Source organism: Lathyrus oleraceus, chromosome 1 (assembly GCF_024323335.1).
Source record: "Lathyrus oleraceus cultivar Zhongwan6 chromosome 1, CAAS_Psat_ZW6_1.0, whole genome shotgun sequence".
NCBI classification, from domain to species: domain Eukaryota; kingdom Viridiplantae; phylum Streptophyta; class Magnoliopsida; order Fabales; family Fabaceae; genus Lathyrus; species Lathyrus oleraceus.
Window position 1 is genome coordinate 30,079,627 of NC_066579.1, and position 23,147 is coordinate 30,102,773.

At 31.8% G+C, this 23,147-nt stretch overlaps 2 protein-coding genes across 2 annotated transcripts; both read right to left on the reverse strand.

The window, feature by feature from the left end:
• Positions 1-2,896: 2,896 nt before the first annotated feature.
• On the reverse strand, positions 2,897-4,533 carry LOC127115402 (GDSL esterase/lipase At5g45910). Its single transcript, XM_051046962.1, has 5 exons — positions 4,287-4,533; positions 3,892-4,110; positions 3,651-3,793; positions 3,287-3,560; positions 2,897-3,132 (listed from the first exon to the last, which is right to left on the reverse strand). Exons 1-5 carry the CDS (start codon positions 4,531-4,533, stop codon positions 2,897-2,899), a joined length of 1,119 nt encoding a protein of 372 aa, XP_050902919.1.
• Positions 4,534-8,509: 3,976 nt separating this feature from the next.
• On the reverse strand, positions 8,510-11,668 carry LOC127088662 (GDSL esterase/lipase At1g28610-like). Its single transcript, XM_051029326.1, has 4 exons — positions 11,553-11,668; positions 9,265-9,379; positions 8,901-9,174; positions 8,510-8,745 (listed from the first exon to the last, which is right to left on the reverse strand). Exons 1-4 carry the CDS (start codon positions 11,666-11,668, stop codon positions 8,510-8,512), a joined length of 741 nt encoding a protein of 246 aa, XP_050885283.1.
• Between the last annotated feature and the right edge of the window lie 11,479 nt (positions 11,669-23,147).

Consider the following 23,147-nt stretch of genomic DNA (forward strand, 5'->3'; position numbering starts at 1 on the left):
TAGGCATTATTGTATGACATGTTCCATTGATGTTTTAGTTTGGACATGTATATATATTGATGCCATTAGGCACTTATGTTGTGACAGTACCAAAATTTAACACTTGTATGATATTATTCTAGATATATATTATACGGGTTGTTACAATTTCAATGTTAAATGCTTGATTTTATTGTGAAATTAGATTTCACTGCTATGCATATTACCCTCGCCATTGGTAAAAATTTGAAGGTAATGGAATCCTACTTGAGTTTTGTCTTTCCTTTGAACATTTTATCATCTGCTAATGAATTACAAGTTTTCATCTATTCTTTTGATATGAAAAATGAACATCTTTTAATGGGGTGCAGGCATTTGAGTTAAAATGTAATTGGAGATTATCATTATTTATTAGTTGTTGGAATTGGACATTTTGTTTGTTTTTTTGCTTATGACATTTTCTTGGTTTCTTCCAAGCATCATTGCAGACTGAGAGAGAGAAGAAAAATGAGATATACTTCCATTGAGGAAGTACGAGTCAAAGCATAGTACCATAGAACAATCACATATATCAATCGGAGATTTACATCTTTCATAATTGACAATTTTTTATATTTCTATCTTTTTATTTTCATGTTGGTTTTAATCTAAAATTTCTTCATTAGACCATTTTAATAGTTTGTGTCTTTATTGAACCAGACTCACTGCGGGTCCGTTTAAAAATGAAGAATACTTCTAGAATGACATTAATGAATCTGTAATATCCCATATACTCTTAAATGCTTAATTGCTTTTCATTTGAAATCAACTATATTCCTATGTGCTCTATCTCTTGTCAGTTATAATAGTCTGAATTAATATCTTCATGCCCAATCTTCATACAAACTTAGAACTTTTTTAGATCAATAAATCATATGAGTTTGTTTATGAGGTATTCATGTATGTTTATTTAGTGCTCCACTATTTCAAACCATGATTATATTTGGTAGTTTGATTCTGTAAATTTATTATTAAACGGACCCGCAATGAGTCTGGTTCAATAAACAGACACTATAATTACTCTTGACTCAACTACTTATAGCTCTTTGTAATTTTCCTACTACTTGATTCTTGAAACACCCACTTCTTAGAAAAAAATATAAACACTTTTGATAATGACATTTCCTTATCCTTAAATTGAATTAGTCCATTATCTAGAATGACATTAATGAATCTGTAATATCCCATATACTCTTAAATTCTTAGTTGCTTGTCAGTTGAAACCAACTAAGTTCCTATGTACTCTATCTCTTGTCAGTTATAATAGTTTGAATTAATATCTTCATGCCCAACCTTCACACAAACCTAGAACTTTTTGAGATCCATAAATCATATGAGTTTGTTTATGAGGTATTCATGTATAATTATTTAGTGCTCCACTATTTTAAACCACAATTATTTTTGGTAGTTTGATTATATAACTTTATTATTTACTCTTTCTCTCACAATCTTCACCATCATCTTCCATTAAAGCTTCATCTTCATGTTTGTTTTTGAAGTATTAAATAGTTGAAATATTTAATAAACTAATTATTTAACATTGTTGAAATACTAATTAAAATATTTAATGATGTGAAATAATTTAACTATTTAATAAAATATTCAGGTAATTCTAGAATCATTTATTTAATACATATATTTGTTGTAATAAATTAATCAAATGTGTTGGTTGGTCCAGTGGTCAAGTATTGCCACTTTAATCCAATTGTCATAGGTTTAACTCCTCTTGGCCACATTTTTTAAAATTTGCATTTTAAGATTTAACATTAAAAAAAAATATATGACATGGAAATACTAGTTAATAAAAACATGAAAGAAAAAAATGTCTGAGTGGAAGGGAGAGGATCTCAGATTTAGAGAGAAAACATGAAAGAAAAAACGTCTGAGTGGAAGGGAGAGGATCTCAGACTCAGAGAGATCTGGAGTTGAAAATCATAGGTAGTAATTGGAAAAAGGAACAAAATTGAGGATTGTTTAGTCATTATGTACTATTGACTACTTATATTAGTGAATTTTCTTTCAGCTGAACTACTTCCCTTTAGACGTAGTTGATTGTTGTACTAAATTAGATTAGTAATTATGTGTCTTTTATTTATTACATTATTTAATTGTTCATCCATTAATTTAGACCATCTTGTCTCACACAATGCATCAATATTGTGTGTTATATCTTATCTCTGGTAAAAAAAATTAAACTCCTTTCTCACTCAATCACTCTCTTCCCATTGTCGTTTTTATACACTATTAATTAGTTCATAGTTGAAAGAGTGAAATGTTTATATTGAGAGTTATGTAATTCTGTTGTTGTGTTGAAATAATGATTCAAGAGTGTCGTGATCTTGTATCATTACAGTTGACTTTGAGCTTTCAAGATAAATCTAGTAGTAAAAAGGTTTTAGTAAGGAAGGTTGTTGGGCTAATTCTAGTTTAAAAGCTCAATCCATTTTAGTGGAAATATCAAGACGAAACTCTTGCGGATTGGATTAGGCTGCATGTTTAAGTCTAAATTGGTCTAAATTCTTGATGTGGTCTTTCTATCTCTATTATTTACTTTTATAATGATATATATATATTAGCTTTTTAATACTAATTTAAAAGATGAGTTTAATTGATATGAACTGATAATAAAAAAAGTTTTATATTATCTGTATATCACACTTATTCATAAATATAATTTAAAGATAATTCAATATATAATTATTTAGTATTTATAATTGGCTGATTGTATAAAAACAATTTATACCAATGGCATTTATAAATTAAATTTTAAAAAGAATGACATTAACTTTAAGGAATATATAACTAATCCCGCCGAGAGCTACATAAATTGTGAGATACGTATTTCTTAATTCCTCGTACGAAACTATCTTGAATGCTTTTAGGCTATTTGAAAAGGAGCTGGTTTAAGTGAGGGATATGCAAAAGGTCCTTCAACTAATCCTTTTGCTAATAGCTTATATGCTGCTTCTGTAAAATGAACTCCATCCCAGTTTATATTTTTAGAAGGACCAGAGCAAACAGTTGTGTTAGGACTTCCACACCCCATTCTTGGATCAAAATTATGTGGCCCACCGCCTCCACAACATGCTTTGAATGTCTCATCCTTATCAAAACCTACATAAAAAATTGTACTTGAATTAAATATTGTACATGTATATATAAATAAAATTGGTAGAAAAACAATTATTAATATATAAATGAACAACTTAATTAACAATCATTATTGCTATATGTATAATAAGTTAAATATTAAAAAAAAACTACCCACCGTATTTTTGCGGTTCTTCATACAAACGTTTGGCATCATTATAATAGTCAAAGTATATTATCTTGACATCAGGGTAAGTCTCTCTCAATGTAGTTATAGAAGAGATTAGATTGTCATTAAAATATTGTGTGACAGTATTAAATGCCTTAAAGCATCCAAATTCATCGTAGTTTTTTGTATTATTAGTATTCACCACTGCCAAAAGGGAGGCACTACACCCCACTGGAAAGTTCCCTGGAATAACTATCTCTACAGCTCCCTCTTTGATTAATGACTATCGCATGAAAAGAAAAAAAATAGTTATTACATTATTATAACTTATATTGAAGTAGTTATTAAAATACATAAATTTTATATAACTTACTATGGTTGTTTCTGTAATTTTATTAACCACTAAGGGAATAAGATTTTGGAAGTTTGAAAATTTTGGTGTAATATGAGAGAAAATATCATTTCCACCAATTTCTCCCACTAAAAATAATGCTTTCTTCAAGTAGTTACGACAATATGTATCATAAAAATAACAAATATTGTTAACTCTTTGATTAAAAAAAATATTTTGAAAATTACATTAAATATATATGCAAAAGAAGATGTGACAATACCTTTTTTCTTTTTACATAGTGAAGGCTTGAGTCTCTTAAACATCTTAAATTGAACACACAGTGAGTTATTAGTTCCAGGTAGAGCAACCCTACTTTTATTGAAATAATTAAAATCAAGTGCAGTGGCACCGGCAAATGCAAAGTTCACTCCTTTCGTGATATCTTGGCCTTCAATGAGATTTTTATAGGCCGGCAAAAATGGCAATCCATATGCTTGAGCTACAAAATAAAGTGAGTATCAAGTAATATATCTAATAAAATACTAATAATACAATATCAATCACTCTTCATACTCATTTTCATGCATGTAAAATTATGTATGTAATATATTTGAATTCTATTTACCCTCCAAGGTTAAAAGTATATACAAATAAAACTAAAAATAATAAATTTACCTATGAAATCTATAATCAAGCGTCCATTTGACAAACGTCCTGAGGGATGTTTAAAATACGTTGATCCATAAGGACTATTGCTAGGCATAGGTGGGTGAAGAGTTGCTTCATTTCCCGTGTCGCTTATTGAATCACCAAAATTAAATATAGCTTCGTAGGGAAGAGGATTTGCATTTGAAAGTACATTTCTGAATATAAAAGTGAGGCTAAAGAGAATTAAGAACTTCATGTTATTATTATAAATCATGAGTTTATCAATGTTGATATATGTGATGATGGTAGATTGAATGTATATATATTATCTCACAAGCCACTTATCTTGTCATACATCTTTTGATCTTACACATTAACTAATATTTTCCAACACATAAACAACTTTAAGTACATATTTGTTATTTTTACCATATTCTGCCACCTTTTCTTTTGTTGATATATGACTATCAACACACTCACATAACACCCTATAAAAAGAACCATACATTAAATCAAATGTTGTATCGCTGTTTTTATATAGAATAGTTGATGACACCTTTATTCCCCAACAAACCATGTTGGATTTTTATTAATTTGTTATGACATAAAATTTGTACATTATATATTTCTTAAAGTACATGGAATTATACATATATTGACATCATATTTATTCACTTAAACCAAATTTATATTGTTAGATTTTAATTAATCATGCAGTTTTGTTGTATCTCACCTTAAAAGTTAAAGAGAGAAAAAATGAAACAATCAACTTTACACCTCACTGAAAGATTCTTTGGAATAACTATCTCTACAACTTTCTCTTTGATTATTGACTATCAAATATAAAGAAATAAAACGATTTCAGTATTATTGTGTAATTCTTAGCAACGAAAATTATCATACTAAAAACAAGACAACTCTTATATTTTCAAAATGAAAATTAATACATAAAATTACTGTGTAACTCTTAGCAATGAAAATTCATATATAAAATATAAAAAATATCATTTAACATATAAAATGAAGGAGAGAAGAATCCTAAAACTAATTATAAGATCTTAATCATAGTCTCAAACTCAAGCTTAATAAGGAACACATGTTCAGGGCCAAACTCAAGATACATATGCTACAGAAACTCAAAGTGAAAACGGAATACATGGTGCAACTGCAACAGAACCAAAGCAATCTAACTCATAGGTTCCAAAATTAAACATAAGGAGAGCACAAAATCAGAAATGTGAAGCGCCAATAAGAACTTTGCAAATGGCCCCAACAACTTAAAAAGTGAAACAAGTCAAAACAAAACACCAACAAAAGGAAAATATTAACAAATAAAAAACAATCAAAAGTACCTCTCGATCAAACTAATAAAATTACATTTATGCGTTGTTGTTCAACATAAGAAAACACCAACAAAAGTAAAATATTAACAAATAAAAAACAATCAGAAGTTTTTTTGAAATAAATGTATTTTGGATTACATATTCTATCATCTTCCTATAATAAGTTTCAATGTTAAATGCTTGATTTTATTGTGAAATTAGATTTCACTGCTATGCATATTACCCTCGCCATTGGTAAAAATTTGAAGGTAATGGAATCCTACTTGAGTTTTGTCTTTCCTTTGAACATTTTATCATCTGCTAATGAATCACAAGTTTTCATCTATTCTTTTGATATGAAAAATGAACATCTTTTAATGGGGTGCAGGCATTTGAGTTAAAATGTAATTGGAGATTATCATTATTTATTAGTTGTTGGAATTGGACATTTTGTTTGTTTTTTTGCTTATGACATTTTCTTGGTTTCTTCCAAGCATCATTGCAGACTGAGAGAGAGAAGAAAAATGAGATATACTTCCATTGAGGAAGTACGCGTCAAAGCATAGTACCATAGAACAATCACATATATCAATCGGAGATTTACATCTTTCATAACTGACAATTTTTTATATTTCTATCTTTTTATTTTCATGTTGGTTTTAATCTAAAATTTCTTCATTAGACCATTTTATTAGTTTGTGTCTTTATTGAACCAGACTCATTGCGGGTCCGTTTAAAAATGAAGAATACTTCTAGAATGACATTAATGAATCTGTAATATCCCATATACTCTTAAATGCTTAATTGCTTGTCATTTGAAACCAACTATGTTCCTATGTGCTCTATCTCTTGTCAGTTATAATGGTCTGAATTAATATCTTCATGCCCAATCTTCATACAAACCTAGAACTTTTTTAGATCAATAAATCATATGAGTTTGTTTATGAGGTATTCATGTATGTTTATTTAGTGCTCCACTATTTCAAACCATAATTATTTTTGGTAGTTTGATTATGTAACTTTATTATTAAACGAACCTGCAATGAGTCTGGTTCAATAAACAGACACTATAATTACTCTTGACTCAACTATTTATAGCTCTTTGTAATTTTCCTACTTCTTGATTCTTGAAACACCCACTTCTTAGAAAAAAAATATAAACAATTTTGATAATGACATTTCCTTATCCTTAAATTGAATTAGTCCATTATCTAGAATGACATTAATGAATCTGGAATATCCCATATACTCTTAAATGCTTAATTGCTTGTCAGTTGAAACCAACTAAGTTCCTATGTACTCTATCTCTTGTCAGTTATAATAGTTTGAATTAATATCTTCATGCCCAACCTTCACACAAACCTAGAACTTTTTGAGATCAATAAATCATATGAGTTTGCTTATGAGGTATTCATGTATAATTATTTAGTTCTCCACTATTTTAAACCACAATTATTTTTGGTAGTTTGATTATATAACTTTATTATTTACTCTTTCTCTCACAATCTTCACCATCATCTTCCATTAAAGCTTCATCTTCATGTTTGTTTTTGAAGTATTAAATAGTTGAAATATTTAATAAACTAATTATTTAACATAGTTGAAATACTAAGTAAATATTTAATGATGTGAAATAATTAAACTATTTAATAAAATATTCAGGTAATTCTAGAATCATTAATTTAATACATATATTTGTCGTAATAAATTAATCAAATGTGTTGGTTGGTCCAGTGGTCAAGTATTGCCACTTTAATCCAATTGTCATAGGTTTAACTCCTCTTGGCCACATTTTTTAAAATTTGTATTTTAAGATTTAACATTAAAAAAAAAATATATGACATGGAAATACTAGTTAATAAAAACATGAAAGAAAAAAATGTCTGAGTGGAAGGGAGAGGATCTCAGATTCAGAGAGAAAACATGAAAGGAAAAACGTCTGAATGGAAGGGAGAGGATCTCAGATTTAGAGAGATCTGGAGTTGAAAATCATAGGTAGTAATTAGAAAAAGGAACAAAATTGAGGATTGTTTAGTCATTATGTACTATTGACTACTTATATTAGTGAATTTTCTTTCAGCTGAACTACTTCCCCTTAGACGTAGTTGATAGTTGTACTGAATTAGGTTAGTAATTATGTGTCTTTTATTTATTACATTATTTAATTGTTCATCCATTAATACAGACCGTCTTGTCTCACACAATGCATCAATATTGTGTGTTATATCTTATCTCTGGTATAAAAAAATTAAACTCCTTTCTCACTCAATCACTCTCTTCCCATTGTCGTTTTTATACACTATTAATTAGTTCATAGTTGAAAGAGTGAAATGTTTATATTGAGAGTTCTGTAATTCTGTTGTTGTGTTGAAATAATGATTCAAGAGTGTTGTGATCTCGTATCATTACAGTTGAGTTTGAGCTTTCAAGATAAATCTAGTAGTAAAAAGGTTTTAGTAAGGAAGGTTGTTGGGCTAATTCTAGTTTAAAAGCTCAATCCATTTTAGTGGAAATATCAAGACGAAACTCTTGCGGATTGGATTAGGCTACATGTTTAAGTATAAATTGGTCTAAATTCTTGATGTGGTCTTTCTATCTCTATTATTTACTTTTATTTATATATTAGTTTTTTAATACTGATTTAAAAGATGAGTGTAATTTATATGAACTGATAATAAAAAAAGTTTTATATTATCTGTATATCACACTTATTCATAAATATAATTTAAAGATAATTCAATATATAATTATTTTGTATTTATAATTGGCTGATTGTATAAAAACCATTTATACCAATGGCATTTATAAATTAAATTTTAAATAGAATGACATTAATTTTATGGAATATATAACTAATCCCGTCGAGAGCTACATAAATTGTGAGATACGTATTTCTTAATTCCTCGTACGAAACTATCTTGAATGCTTTTAGGCTATTTGAAAAGGAGCTGGTTTAAGTGAGGGATATGCAAAAGGTCCTTCAACTAATCCTTTTGCTAATAGCTTATATGTTGCTTCTGTAAAATGAACTCCATCCCAGTTTATATTTTTAGAAGGGTCAGAGCAAACAGTTGTGTTAGGACTTCCACACCCCATTCTTGGATCAAAATTATGTGGCCCACCGCCTCCACAACATGCTTTGAATGTCTCATCCTTATCAAAACCTACATAAAAAATTGTACTTGAATTAAATATTGTACATGTATATATAAATAAAATTGGCAGAAAAACAATTATTAATATATAAATGAACAACTTAAATAACAATCATTACTGCTATATGTATAATAAGTTAAATATTAAAAAAAAAACTACCCACCGTATTTTTGCGGTTCTTCATACAAACGTTTGGCATCATTATAATAGTCAAAGTATATTATCTTGGCATCAGGGTAAGTCTCTCTCAATGTAGTTATAGAAGAGATTAGATTGTCATAAAAATATTGTGTGACAGTATTAAATGCCTTAAAGCATCCAAATTCATCGTAGTTTTTTGTATTATTAGTATTCACCACTGCCAAAAGGGAGGCACTACACCCCACTGGAAAGTTCCCTGGAATAACTATCTCTAGAGCTCCCTCTTTGATTAATGACTATCGCATGAAAAGAAAAAAAATAGTTATTACATTATTATAACTTATATTGAAGTAGTTATTAAAATATATAAATTTTATATAACTTACAATCGTTGTTTCTGTAATTTTATTAACCACTAAGGGAATAAGATTTCGGAAGTTTGACAAATTTGGTGTAATATGAGAGAAAATATCATTTCCACTAATTTCTCCCACTAAAAATGTAACAACCCGTATAATATATATCTAGAATAATATCATACAAGTGTTAAATTTTGGTACTGTCACAACATAAGTGCCTAATGGCATCAATATATATACATGTCCAAACTAAAACATCAATGGAACATGTTATACAATAATGCCTAAACAATAAAAATCTAGGAACTATGTACAATATCTTCATTGCACACAACTCCACAGCGGAAGATCATAATGAACAGCAACCCTTGAAACATCCATAACAATTTCTCTTAACTTCAACCTGTAAAGAATTACCTAAAAATAACAACAATAATGGGATGAGATAATAATCTCAGTGAGTTCTCCTATCCTATGGGTCCATTCGGCTCTACAGGGTTCTAATTAATGCTCAACTCATATCCAACTCAAGTCAACAAGGGAACGAAGACTTGAGCGATGGGGAAACTATCTCGCAATTGTATGGCAACATGCATCTGAGTTCTCATAACTCAACCACGATCATTATTCAGATTCACGCAACATCGATCCCCAACCGGACCTACGTCTAGGCCAAGGCTTGGTTCACGCATGTCCGTATGATTCGACTTTCGCGGTGGATATCCGGTTCCCCTATGGGACTTAAACCCACTTTTAAGAACCATCACCCGTACGGGACTCTAACCCACCTAGGGTATCTTTCACCGTATGGGACTCTAACCCACATAGGTGTCCACCTTTCCCCCATGTCCGCCATGGTTGGGGCTCAAACCCAATTGAGGCTCGAATCATTGGTCCCACATCCCAATGCTTACTCATCTAAGCATACCAATAGAGATGTGTACCACCACAGAAAAATACACATTCTGAATACATGATCGGTTCCACAAAACATTGGTTCCACGAACCATAACAAATTCATAAATCACAGGTGACTTCATTCACCATAATACACAAATAATAATATGGCATGTTCCATACAATGCGTCTCATTCTCAATCATGGTAACAATTCGTCCACGACCTCACATAAGCGTCGTACGAATGAATACCGTATTCTCATACATATATCACATATGTTCCATAACCTAGATCATATTTCTAAGTTATTAATCATGTCATTCTCCTAGGTTTCCTCACTCATCTTTGTAGAGTTTTAATCATGTTACTTCACCTTTCACATAACAACAATATTTAATTTTCATCATGATAAAATTCATGGCATTTATAAATCACATAACATTTTATAACATGGAACAATAATAATAGCCCTTTACGTTATCTTTCTAACGCATCCGGCCGTATCCAAAACGGAGGTATAATACTCAATTAATTCATTAATCTATCTTAATCAAGATTTAGATTAATATTTATTCATTGCATAACCATTCAACAATAACCTCTATAGCCTAGTGGTAAGGCATGTACAGTTTCAAAGGAGGTCCTGGGTTCAAACCCCACTGCAGACAATTAAGAAAATTCCAATTTCAAATTAATTCTCTCAGTAACTTCTTTCCTTTGGTCTGTCTCTTTTATTAATAATTAATCCCTTCAATTCTGCCACCTTTGCTTTTGTTGATATATGACTATCAACAATGTTGATATATGTGATGATGGTAGATTGAATTTATATATATGATCTCACAAGCCACTTATCTTGTCATACATCTTTTGATCTTACACATTAACTAATATTCTCCAACACATAAACAACTTTAAGTACATATTTGTTATTTTTACCATATTCTGCCACCTTTGCTTTTGTTGATATATGACTATCAACACACTCACATAACACCCTATAAAAATTAACTAATATTCTCCAACACATAAACAACTTTAAGTACATATTTGTTATTTTTACCATATTCTGCCACCTTTGCTTTTGTTGATATATGACTATCAACACACTCACATAACACCCTATAAAAAGAACCATACATTAAATCAAATGTTGTATCTGTTTTTATATAGAATAGTTGATGACACCTTTATTCCTCAACAAACCATGTTGGATTTTTATTAATTTGTTATGACATAAAATTTGTACATTATATATTTCTTAAAGTACATGGAATTATACATATATTGACATCATATTTATTCACTTAAACCAAATTTATATTGGTAGATTTTAATTAATCATGCAGTTTTGTTATATCTCACCTTAAAAGTTTAAGAGATAAAAAATGAAACAATTAACTTTACACCTCACTGAAAGATTTCTTGGAATAACTATCTCTACAACTTTCTCTTTGATTATTGACTATCAAATAAAAGAAGTAAAACAATTTCAGTATTATTGTGTAATTCTTAGCAACGAAAATTATCATACTAAAAACAAGACAACTCTTATATTTTCAAAATGAAAATTAATACATAAAATTATTGTGTAACTCTTAGCAATAAAAGTTCATATATAAAATATAAAAAATATCATTTAATATATAAAATGAAGGAGAGAAGAATCCTAATAAAACTAATTATAAGATCTTAATCATAGTCTCAAACTCAAGCTTAATAAGGAACACATGTTCAGGGTCAAACTCAAGATACATATGCTACAGAAACTCAAAGTAATATAACTCATAGGTTCCAAAACTAAACATAAGGAGAGCACAAAATCAAAGCAAAGCAATCTAAGGAACACATGTTAAGGGTAAAACCAAAGCAATCTAAGGAGCACAAAATTAAACATAAGGAATACATGTTCAGGGTAAAACCAAAGCAATCTAACTCATAGGTTCCAAAATTAAACATAAGGAGAGCACAAAATCAGAAATGTGAAGCGCCATTAAGAACTTTGCAAAGTATGGCCCAACAACTTAAAAAGTGAAACAAGTCAAAACAAAACACCAACAAAAGGAAAATATTAACAATTAAAAAACAATCAAAAGTACCTCTCGATCAAACTAATAAAATTACATTTATGCGTTGTTGTTCAACATAAGAAAACACCAACAAAAGGAAAACATTAACAAATAAAAAACAATCAGAAATTCTTTTGAAATAAATGTATTTTGGATTACATATTTTACCATTTTGAATGATATGTATGTTGATGACATCTATTTTTAGATATTGCATTTGGGTTATATCTATTTTTGTTACAATCATTTTTGATACTATAAATTTCGATGAACAACATGTTACATAAGAGACAATGTTTTCTTATTTTGTATACATTAATTTAATCAATTCGGATGCAACATAACATAATATACAATATACACCCGAGAAAAAAAATCATATATTTGGGAGAAGGAAGATTTATTGTGGGAATGAAGAAGGTTTTAAAAAAATTATTATTTTGTTAAAGAGGGGAATAATGAACTAAAGAAAAAATTGTGATCTCATTTGCTGACACATCCACAATGTGAGCAGGACCTAACATCGTTTGAGTCAAATTGATAAAAATGATAAACATGGAAGAAACCAATGAAATTAAAGGATTGAAATGATAAACCTGTATTGAAGATAAGGGACCAGAAATATATTTTAGTCCTTTTTATAAAAGAAAAATTTAGATTTCAAACTTTTTTGTTGACAAAAAAATAATTTCCTTAATTATATTTTTCACCATTAGTTTTTATTGAATATTCATTTTTTCATAAATTTATTTTTATTCGTTTTAACCTTTTGTATATTCAAATTTTTTATGTGTGATGTATCTTTATAAAAAGTTTTGAACACAACTATTTGTTCATAATATTCTTTACAAACAATTGTCACTCTTACTTATTTATTCTTTATTATTTTTATATCTTCCTATAACAAGTTTCAATGTTAAATGCTTGATTTTATTGTGAAATTAGATTTCACTGCTATGCATATCACCCTCACCATTGGTAAAAATTTGAAGGTAATGGAATCTTACTTGAGTTTTGTCTTTCCTTGGAACATTTTATCATCTGCTAATGAATCACAAGTTTTCATCTATTCTTTTGATATGAAAAATAAACATCTTTTAACAGGGTGCAAGCATTTTGAGTTAAAATGTAATTGGAGAGTATCATTATTTATTAGTTGTTGGAATTGGACATTTTGTTTGTTTTTTTGTTTATGACATTTTCTTGGTTTCTTGCAAGCATCATTGCATAATGAGAGAGAGAAGAAAAATGAGATATACTTCCATTGAGGAAGTACGCCATCAAAGCATAGTACCGTAGAACAATCACATATATCAATTAGAGATTTACATCTTTCATAGTTGACAATTTTTTATATTTTTATCTTTGTATTTTCATGTTGGTTTTAATCAAATTTTTCTTCATTAGACCATTTTATTAGTTTGTGTCTTTATTGAACCAGACTCATTGCGGGTCCGTTTAAAAATGAAGAATACTTCAAGTTATTAATATTGAGATTGTTTAATCAATTTTGTTGAAATATTATTAAGCCATAAAATATATTCCTCACTAGAAAAGTTTTTTTTTACATATTACTATTAATCATATGCAGGTTTAACTTCAAAAAACAAAATCCTTTAAATAGTCTATCAATTTTTTAATACAAATGCTTAGTCATATTTGTACCTTAAGCATAGATGTAAAGTTACGCCAGTAGAACTTAACGACTTTTTATAAAATCCGATTAACGATTTTAAGAGACTAAAGTGTAACGTTTTTTAAGTAAATGATTGAAACAAAACATTAAGTTAAGTTAAAATACTCTGATTCTGAAGGGAGAGGGAAGGGCTAGCGTGTATGAAATGAAAGTAAAAATAATAAAAATAAAAGAAAATGTGTAAAAAACATGACATTTTTATTAAACTAATTTTATTAACAATTAACATGCTTTAAAATATTACAAATACAGAATAAAATATAGTAATATTTTTAAATAATTCACATAATATTACTCCTAAGTTCTTAACAAGGAGAGTTTATATTAATTTTACATTGAAAAGTGGATGTAACATTTATTTTAAAATAACTTTTATTTTACATGAAACAAATGAAGTATTAATTATAAAACACAAGACTCTTTCTATTGATCTTGCTCATCATCTTATTAGGCATGTTGAGGAAAAAGAAATTTGGTCTGCTTTGACTAGTATTGAAAACTCTAAGGCTCAAGGGATGGATGATTTTAATTCCTTTTTCTTCAAATCAACCTGGCCTATAGTCAAGCGTGATGTTATTGTTGCCATTTTGGAATTCTTTAATACTGGTAATATGTTGAAGGCCTTTAATTGCTTCTTAGTTACTTTGATTCCAAAATCTCATGAAGCTACTACCATTAAGGACTTAAGACCCATCTCCTGCTGCAGTATTATCTATAAGATGATATCAATGATTCTCACAACCAGATTACGAGGGGTTATTAGCTCGACCATTGATGATAACCAATTTGCATTTATTCATGGCAGAGTTATTCATGACAACATCATGATGGCTCAGGAGCTCGTCAAAGGATGTAATAGAAAGAATGTGTCCTCTAGATGTATGGTTCAAATGGACAATCAAAAAGCGTAAGATATAGTTGAACAAAAATCTCTTGACCACAGTATGGTGAAATTTGGATTCCGTCAAAAATTTATTAACTGGATTTTGGCTTGTGTGACAACTGTATCTTATAGATTCTCTATTAATGGTGTTCCTTCTAACATCCTTCAAGCTAGAAGGGGTCTTATACAAGGAGACCCCATCTCCCCATTCTCTTTGTTCTCATTATGGAATATCTTCATAGAGTGCTACAAGGGCTAATCAATAATCCAAATTTCAATTTTCATCCTAAATGCAATCACTTGAAAATTGTTGGTTCTAGGTGTTGGCAGCAATTTTGGTAAAATCAAAAGTGTTCACAAGAAGTCACATGTGATGTCTTAACATAAGATATCTTGTACCTGCTGGATGTTGAAAATATAATTATGCAGGATTGTTTCAGGATGTCATACCCGATGTCATGACATCTGATATAATCTACCTGCTGGATATTTAAAATGGAATTATGCAAGATTATTTCAGGATGTCAGACCCGATGTCATGACATCTGTATACAGAATATTCAGTCTGAATGTTATGTATTATGTGATTGTGTTTTTAATGGCAATCTATGTATGATTGAAGATCTGATTTACACACGCATTCAATCATTAATTATAACCAGATTTACTTATTTTCCAAAGAGATCTAATCAGCTGTCATGAGAAGATTTAAAAGGAAAATAGTTTTAGGGTTTTATGATGTCCAAGCCCAGCCAAATGCTTCTATAAAAAGGACATGGAAAACCTGATTTGATACACAAGAAATACAGAGCGAAATATTCAAAGAGAATAAGGGTTTAAGTCTTGTGTGGTCATGTGACTTGTAAGCCATTCAATTCATCCATAGATGATTGAATTGGTCTGATTTTTGAGTTGTAATTTGTCACTCTAAGCTTTTAAGCATGAGTGCGTGTCTACTTGATTGAAGCTACTAAGTAAGATCAAGTGTGTGTCTTTGAAGAGTGTCTTCTTTTCATAGTAATTCTTGTTTAATATCACATGTGTGATTGAGGGGGAGTGAGTGGGATCTCATATCTAAGAGTTCTTAGGTAGAAGTCACACGAGTAGAGATTAGGTGAAAAAGACTATAACTTGTATTATTTACTATGAGTCTTTGAACTGGTTCTATTTTAGTGGATTTCCTTCCTGGCTTGGTAGCCCCTAGACGTAGGTGAGTTGCACTGAACTGGGTTAACAATTGCTTGTGTCTCTTGCATTACTGTTCTTTATCTTTATCCTGTTTGTATTATTCAGATATTAGTGTCGTGACATTACCTTCGACATCTCATATCTGATACCAGAATTTCAATTGGTATCGGAGCAGGCATCCTGCTCTAGTTCTGGGTGAGATCTAGGGACGATACTTTCTGGTACTATGGAGAGAGATGGAGGATCTGTTCACAGGCCACCTATTTTAGATGGATCCAACTATGACTACTGGAAACCTCGAATGGTAGCCTTCCTAAAATCTCTGGATAATAAGGCTTGGAAGGCTGTGTTAACAGGCTGGGAACATCCAGTAGTTACTAAGGAAGGAGAAGCTATAACTGATAAAAAACCTGAAGAACAATGGACCAAGGAGGAGGATGATCTAGCCCTTGGAAATTCTAAGGCATTGAATGCTATATTCAATGGAGTAGACAAGAATATCTTCATATTGATAAACAACTGTGAGGTGGCTAAAGATGTCTGGGACATTCTCAAAACCACTCATGAAGGCACCTCTAGAGTGAAGATGTCTAGACTGCAACTGCTCACCACCAAGTTTGAAAATTTGAGGATGAAAAAAGATAAAAATATTCATGAATTTCATATGAGTATCCTTGAAATTGTTAATGCCTCAGGAGCCCTGGGAGAGAAGATGTCAGATGAAAAATTAGTAAGGAAAATACTCAGGTCACTCCCTAAGAGATTTGCTATGAAGGTGACAGCCATAGAAGAGTCTTAAGACATTTCCAATATGAGAGTTGATGAGCTAATTGGTTCTCTCCAAACATTTGAGATGGGAATGTGTGATGGATCTGAAAAGAAAGCCAAAAGCATAGCCTTCATGTCAAACACTGAGGAGGAAGAGGAGGAAAGTGGTCAGGATGTTGATGAAGATCTGGCAAATGATGTAGCAATGCTGGGAAGACAGTTCAACTGACTTCTGAAAAAGATGGATGTAAGATCTAAGGCAAATGTCAAGAACATCACATCTGACATCAGTAAATCCAGCAATGCTGGAAGAAGAACAAGGTCAGATGAAAAGCCCAAAGAAGGAAAAGGAGTTCAGTGCCATGAATGTGATGGGTATGGACACATTAGAACTGAATGTGGAACCTACCTCAAGAAACAAAAGAGGAGTCTTGCTGCCACTTGGTCTGATGAAAGTGAAACAGAAGAGTCTGCAAATCTGGTGACTGCCTTGATTGGAAGATGGGGGTCTGATGAAGACTCAAGTGATGATGAAGTAACCTTTGAAGAGTTGGTCACTACCTACAGAAAGTTGTGTCACAAAAGTGCAGAAGTGTGTAAACAGGTTGAAAGACAGAAGAAGGTGATAACTCAACTGGAGAATGAGAAGGTAGAACACTTGGAAACCATCTTTAAATAAAAAACTGAAGTTATGTTACTGAACGCCAAGCTAGATGAGAGTCAACCAGTTGACAGCCAGAAGAAAGTGATAGCACAGCTGGAGAATGAGAAGGCAGAACATGTGGAAACCATCTCCAAGTTAAAGACTGGAGTTGTTTTCTTAAATTCTAAACTGGATGAGATGACCAAGTATGTAAGAATGCTAAACAATGGATCTGACTCCTTAGACAAGATTCTCCAAACTGGACAAATAACAGGAGACAAATCTGGGATTGGGTTCAATGAATCTAAGCCTGAGTGCAGTTACATTGGTGGCAAACTTAAATTCAAACCTAAGTGCAGCCATATTAAAAGCAAACCTGAGATGTCACAACATCGTAAGGGAAGACAGCAGAAAGGGAAACACCTAAGATGGAGATGGCATTACTGTGGAAAATTTGGTCACATAAAGCCCTTCTGCTATAAGTTGTATGGTTATCCTAGTCCTGTTCAACATCAGACTCACCATCAACCTAGACCCAAACATCATAGGCATGTCAACAAAAAGCAATGGGTTCCTAAGACTAATGTTACAAGTCTAATAGCTCACACTTCCTTCAGAGTTTCAGCCAAAGAAGATTGGTATTTTGACAGTGGGTGCTCCAGACACATGACTGGAAACAAAAACCTGCTAACTGGCCTTCATCCTCATGCCACAAGCTATGTAACCTTTGGTGATGGAGCAAAGGGTGAAATCAAGGGGATTGGTAAGCTTGATTGCCCTGGAGTTCCTGATCTTGACAATGTCCTACTTGTTAAGGGCTTGACTGCAAATCTAATAAGCATCAGTCAACTGTGTGACCAAGGTCTAAATGTTAACTTCACTAAAACTGAATGTCTGATTACTAACAAAGAAAGTGAAGTGATCATGAAAGGAGTCAGGTCCAAAGACAACTGTTACATGTGGAGTTCTCAAATTGGTGATTTTTCAAAGTGTACCTTAGTCAAAGAAGAAGAAGTGAAGACATGGCATCAAATATTGAGCCATCTGCATCTTAAAGGTATGAAGAGGATTATATATGTTGAAGTTGTTAGAGGAATTCCCAACTGGAAGATTGATGAAAGAAAAGTCTGTGGGGAATGTCAGACAAGGATGTCACACCAGAAACTCAGACATGACACCACTTTCAAAGGTTTGGAACTCCTCCATATGGATTTGATGGGACCTATGCAGGTGGAAAGCCTTGGTGGAAAGAAGTATATATATGTAGTGGTAGATGACTTCTCCAGATACACCTGGATCAACTTTATAAGAAACAAATCTGATGTGTTTGAAGTCTTCAAAGATCTTTGTCTAAAACTTCAAGGAGAAAAGGAAAGTCAAGTTATCAAAATTAGAAGTGAGCAAAGAAGGAAGATGGATCCCAAAAGTAATGAAGGATTATTTCTGGGCTACAATAGAGCATATATAGTCTTTAATTCCAGAACTAAAGTAATGATGGAATCTATTAATGTTGTGGTTGATGACCAACAGACTAATGTCACAGACGATGTCAAGACATCTCTGAATGATCCCCCAGCTGACTTCTCAGACAAAAATAAGGAGAGTGAACCTCCTCAAGCTGAACCTGAAGATGACAAAATCAACAAGGGACCCTCCATCAGGGTTCAGAAGGATCATCCCAAAGATCTCATCATAGGAGATCCAAATAAAGGGGTCACAACTAGATCAAGGGAAGTGATCTCACATGGCTGCTTTGTGTCTAAGATTAAGCCTAGGAATGTCAAGGAAGCCTTGACTGATGAGTTCTGGATCAATGTCATACAGGAAGAGTTAGGTCAATTCAAGAGGAATGAAGTATGGGAATTGTTTCCTAGACCTGAAAGAATAAATGTCATAGCTCTCCTTGAGCCCATTAGATTATTGTATGGAGTGGCATGTACTCTGAAGTTCAAACTGTTCCAAATGAATGTCTTTTTGAATGGCTACTTGAAAGAGGAAGTATATGTTGAACAGCCTAAAAAGCATGTGTACAGATTGAAGAAAGCCCTCTATGGTTTGAAGCAAGCTCCTAGGGCTTGGTATGAGAGACTCATAGTGTTCCTCACTAACAATGGCTACAGGAGGGGAGGAATTGACAAGACCCTATCTGTGAAAAATGAAGGAGGAAAGCTCATGGTGGCTCAAATATATGTGGATAATATTGTGTTTGGTGGAATGTCAGATCAGATGGTGAAACATTTTGTTAGACAGATGCAGTCTAAGGTTAAGATGAGCCTTGTTGGAGAGCTGACCTATTTCCCTGGGCTACAAGTCAAACAGATAGAAGATTCTATCTTTCTATCTCAAAGCAAATATGCCAAGAACATTGTTAAGAAGTTTGGCATGGAGAATGCAAGTCATAAAAGGACACTTGCTCCTACATATTTGAAAGTCTCCAAAGATGAAAATGGAGTTAATGAAGATCAAAGTCTGTACAAAAGCATGATAGGAAGTTTGCTATATCTCACAGCAAGCAGACCTGACATTACACTTGATATAGGTGTTTGTGCTGGATATGAAGTTGAATACATAGCAGCTGGAAGTAGTTGTTCTCAACTGGTTTGGATGAAACAAATATTGATTGAATACAGTGTCACACAAGATGTCATGACATTGTACTGTGACAACCTGAGTGCAATAAACATTTCCAAGAATCCTATTCAGCACAGCAGGACTAAGCACATTGATATTCGTCTTCACTTCATTAGAGAACTTGTGGAAGAGAAAATCATAGCACTGGAGCATGTTATTACTGAAATGCAATTAGCTGACATATTCACAAAAGCTTTGGATGCTAATCAGTTTGAATGTTTAAGAGGGAAATTGGGGATTTGTATTTATGAGAATTTATAGCAATTAAAGTGGAGTGGAAAAGGTAATATTATCTGCCCACTTAAACGAAAGTGCCCCATTTATGGTAAATCATTACCTAGTATTGGAACTAGCATCTACACCATTTCCACACGCTACCTCAACACAAAATTTCCATCTTCATCAAACTGCTCAGACCATCTCTGCTAGGGCAACAAAAATTCTCACAAAAGTTCAACATAATGTCACAACATCCCTCATCTTCTGGTTCAAAACCCACTCACAAGGCAAGGACTCCCTCCATGGAGTTTCTAGATGAAGACGTTTTGGAGGTTATTCCTCTTTCTGTTATCCCAGGCGACGCTTGTAATACCCCAAAATTTACCCTTCATTGTTCCTGGAAGCATGGGATTATGTTTTACACTTCATTAGCATCATATTAGGTCATACTCATTGCATACTGCATTAGTGACATGGAGATCAGGTTTTGATCGATCACTCCTTAACAGAAGGAGCCCACACAAAGCAAGATTGAGAATTGGAATTCATTTTCTAAGTATACAAGTCTCAAGGGTCTCAGGGGGGGCCAAGTATCTTATTATGGTCCTCAGTTCATCAGTGAAGGATTCAAAGCTATTAGAGTGTTCATCTGGATTTAATCAGAAATTAGGGTTTCATGGCTACCTGCAACAGGAAATGTTTGGTTGGAAGTAGAGGATCTCATCCATGTCATGATTATAGAGGCATCTTGGCCTAGGAAGATTCACAATTATCTCAGAAAGATCCATTGGCAATCAGTGGAATCAGTTCCTGGTCATTTTTCCCTAAAACTAGGGTTTGGTATAAAATCAGTTTATTTCTGATTCTTTGGGTGAAACTCTTTTACATGGCCCTCCATATGTCCACAAGGTTCTACATACAAAAAATCAGCTCTTTATTTGAGCTAGAAGTGCTTCAATTGATCAATGGAATCGGGAATCAGACAGTTTGGGAAAAGTCAACTGTGGGGCCAGAAAAGTCAACTCCTGACATTTTGAGAGTGGAATCTCAAAATCCATGCCTAGGGGATCCTACATGTGAAATTTGATCAAGGTTGGATCATGGATTCATCATTTAATCAGGAATTGGAAAAGTTACTTAATTTGGAAATGGTTGACTTTCCATTTAGGGCAAGTTTTCATGATCGTTGCACTCACTTTAAGCCCATTTTGCATCAAGATAAAAGCAACATTTTAAAATTTATCCAACATCAAAGTTGTTCCTCTTGTCCCAAGATTTCTAGAGATATAAAGTTTCCTCCATTTGGATTAGAATTGAGAAAGTTATGCTTAGTCAAAGTGAGACATTTTTTTAGGACACTTAGAAAAATTTCTAAGTCCAAAATCTTCAAAATTTGTCAAGACTTCTTGGCCAGTTTTCTTGCACTTTAAGGAATTATTTGAAAATATTGTATTCACAACAATTATACCTTTCCATGTCCTCTTTCACATCCTTTTGGAATCATCTCATTTGGATCCATGGTTTGAGAGATACATTCATTTAAAGTAGGCATCATGACTTGACATTCTAGGCAGATTTTGGGTTTGGCTGGCCCGATCAGATTTTCTAAGCATGCTGCACAAACCAGTCACGTTTTTTACCTATTTTGGCCATGCATTGGACATCCATTCACTTAAGTTTGGCCCAAAATAACAACATTTTACACCTCACATCACACTTTTATTCTTATAGATAAATCACTTATTAAAAAGCCCATGAGAACACCTAATTCACCCTATTTAAGAAGTTGAAACCCTAACCCTAAAGGAGCATTGGAATTTCATGGCAAGGAGGCAAAGATTCATCACATATCAGATTCCATTCCACTCTCTATTTTGCATTAGGTAATCATCTCTTCCATGGCCATGTTTTGATATATCTACGCTTGCTTACCATGTTCATCACCATTAATCCTTCCGTTTTCATATTTCTTTTTCTTATTTAAAATATTTTCTTCGTCCATAAAATTACCCAAAAATATTTTTCACTTTTCTTAACGTTTTATTTAATTTTATATAATTTTTACTTTCGTACTTTTTTAATATTAGTATTTTATTTTGATTATTTATTCTAAATGGTCCATTTTAACACACTTTTTTTTATTGATTTTATTTTTAAGACTTAAAATTATTGTTAGAATTTGATTTTTGGGATGAAGGTTGACCACTATCTCATGGTCAACCTGACCTTTTCTTGGAATTTTATTTCACATTTTCAATTTATTTTGGATTTATTTTTGACCTAGTTTGGTTGGTGGACTTTTAATTTGACTTCTGTTTTATTTTAATTAATTCACGTACCAATTTTCATTATTTTTAAAATATTTTTAGGGGATGATGATGTCCTGACCCCACCTTATTTAGTTTAATTTTTCATAATTTTATTGATTAATTTATTATTTATTCTTGATTTATTTCTAACCTAGTCTCATTAATTGACTTTTGGTTTGACCTCGGTTTTATTTTAATTAATTTATGTACCAATTTTCGTTATTTTTAAAATATTTTTGGGGGATGGTGGTGTCCTGACCCCACCTTATTTAGTTTAATTTCTTATAATTTTCTTGATTAATTTGCTATTTATTTGTTATTTTTTAAGTTGACTTGAATTTTTAGTTGACTTCTTTATGATCGACGTTTGACTTAGGGATTGCTTATGGCAATTGAAGAGATCTTTTGATCCTCCCTCGTTCATCTCATATGACATGTATTAGAGGCCTTTTACCTTGATTTTATTTGGTCCTTACCTCATTTCCTGATTAGATTATTCAGTGGACCCTTCGTGTGCATATTTTCATTTGTTTGATTCATCTGTTATCTTTTATACTTGTTTCTCTCATGCATGCTTTCTATTGCTTGATTATTTAACATGTTCA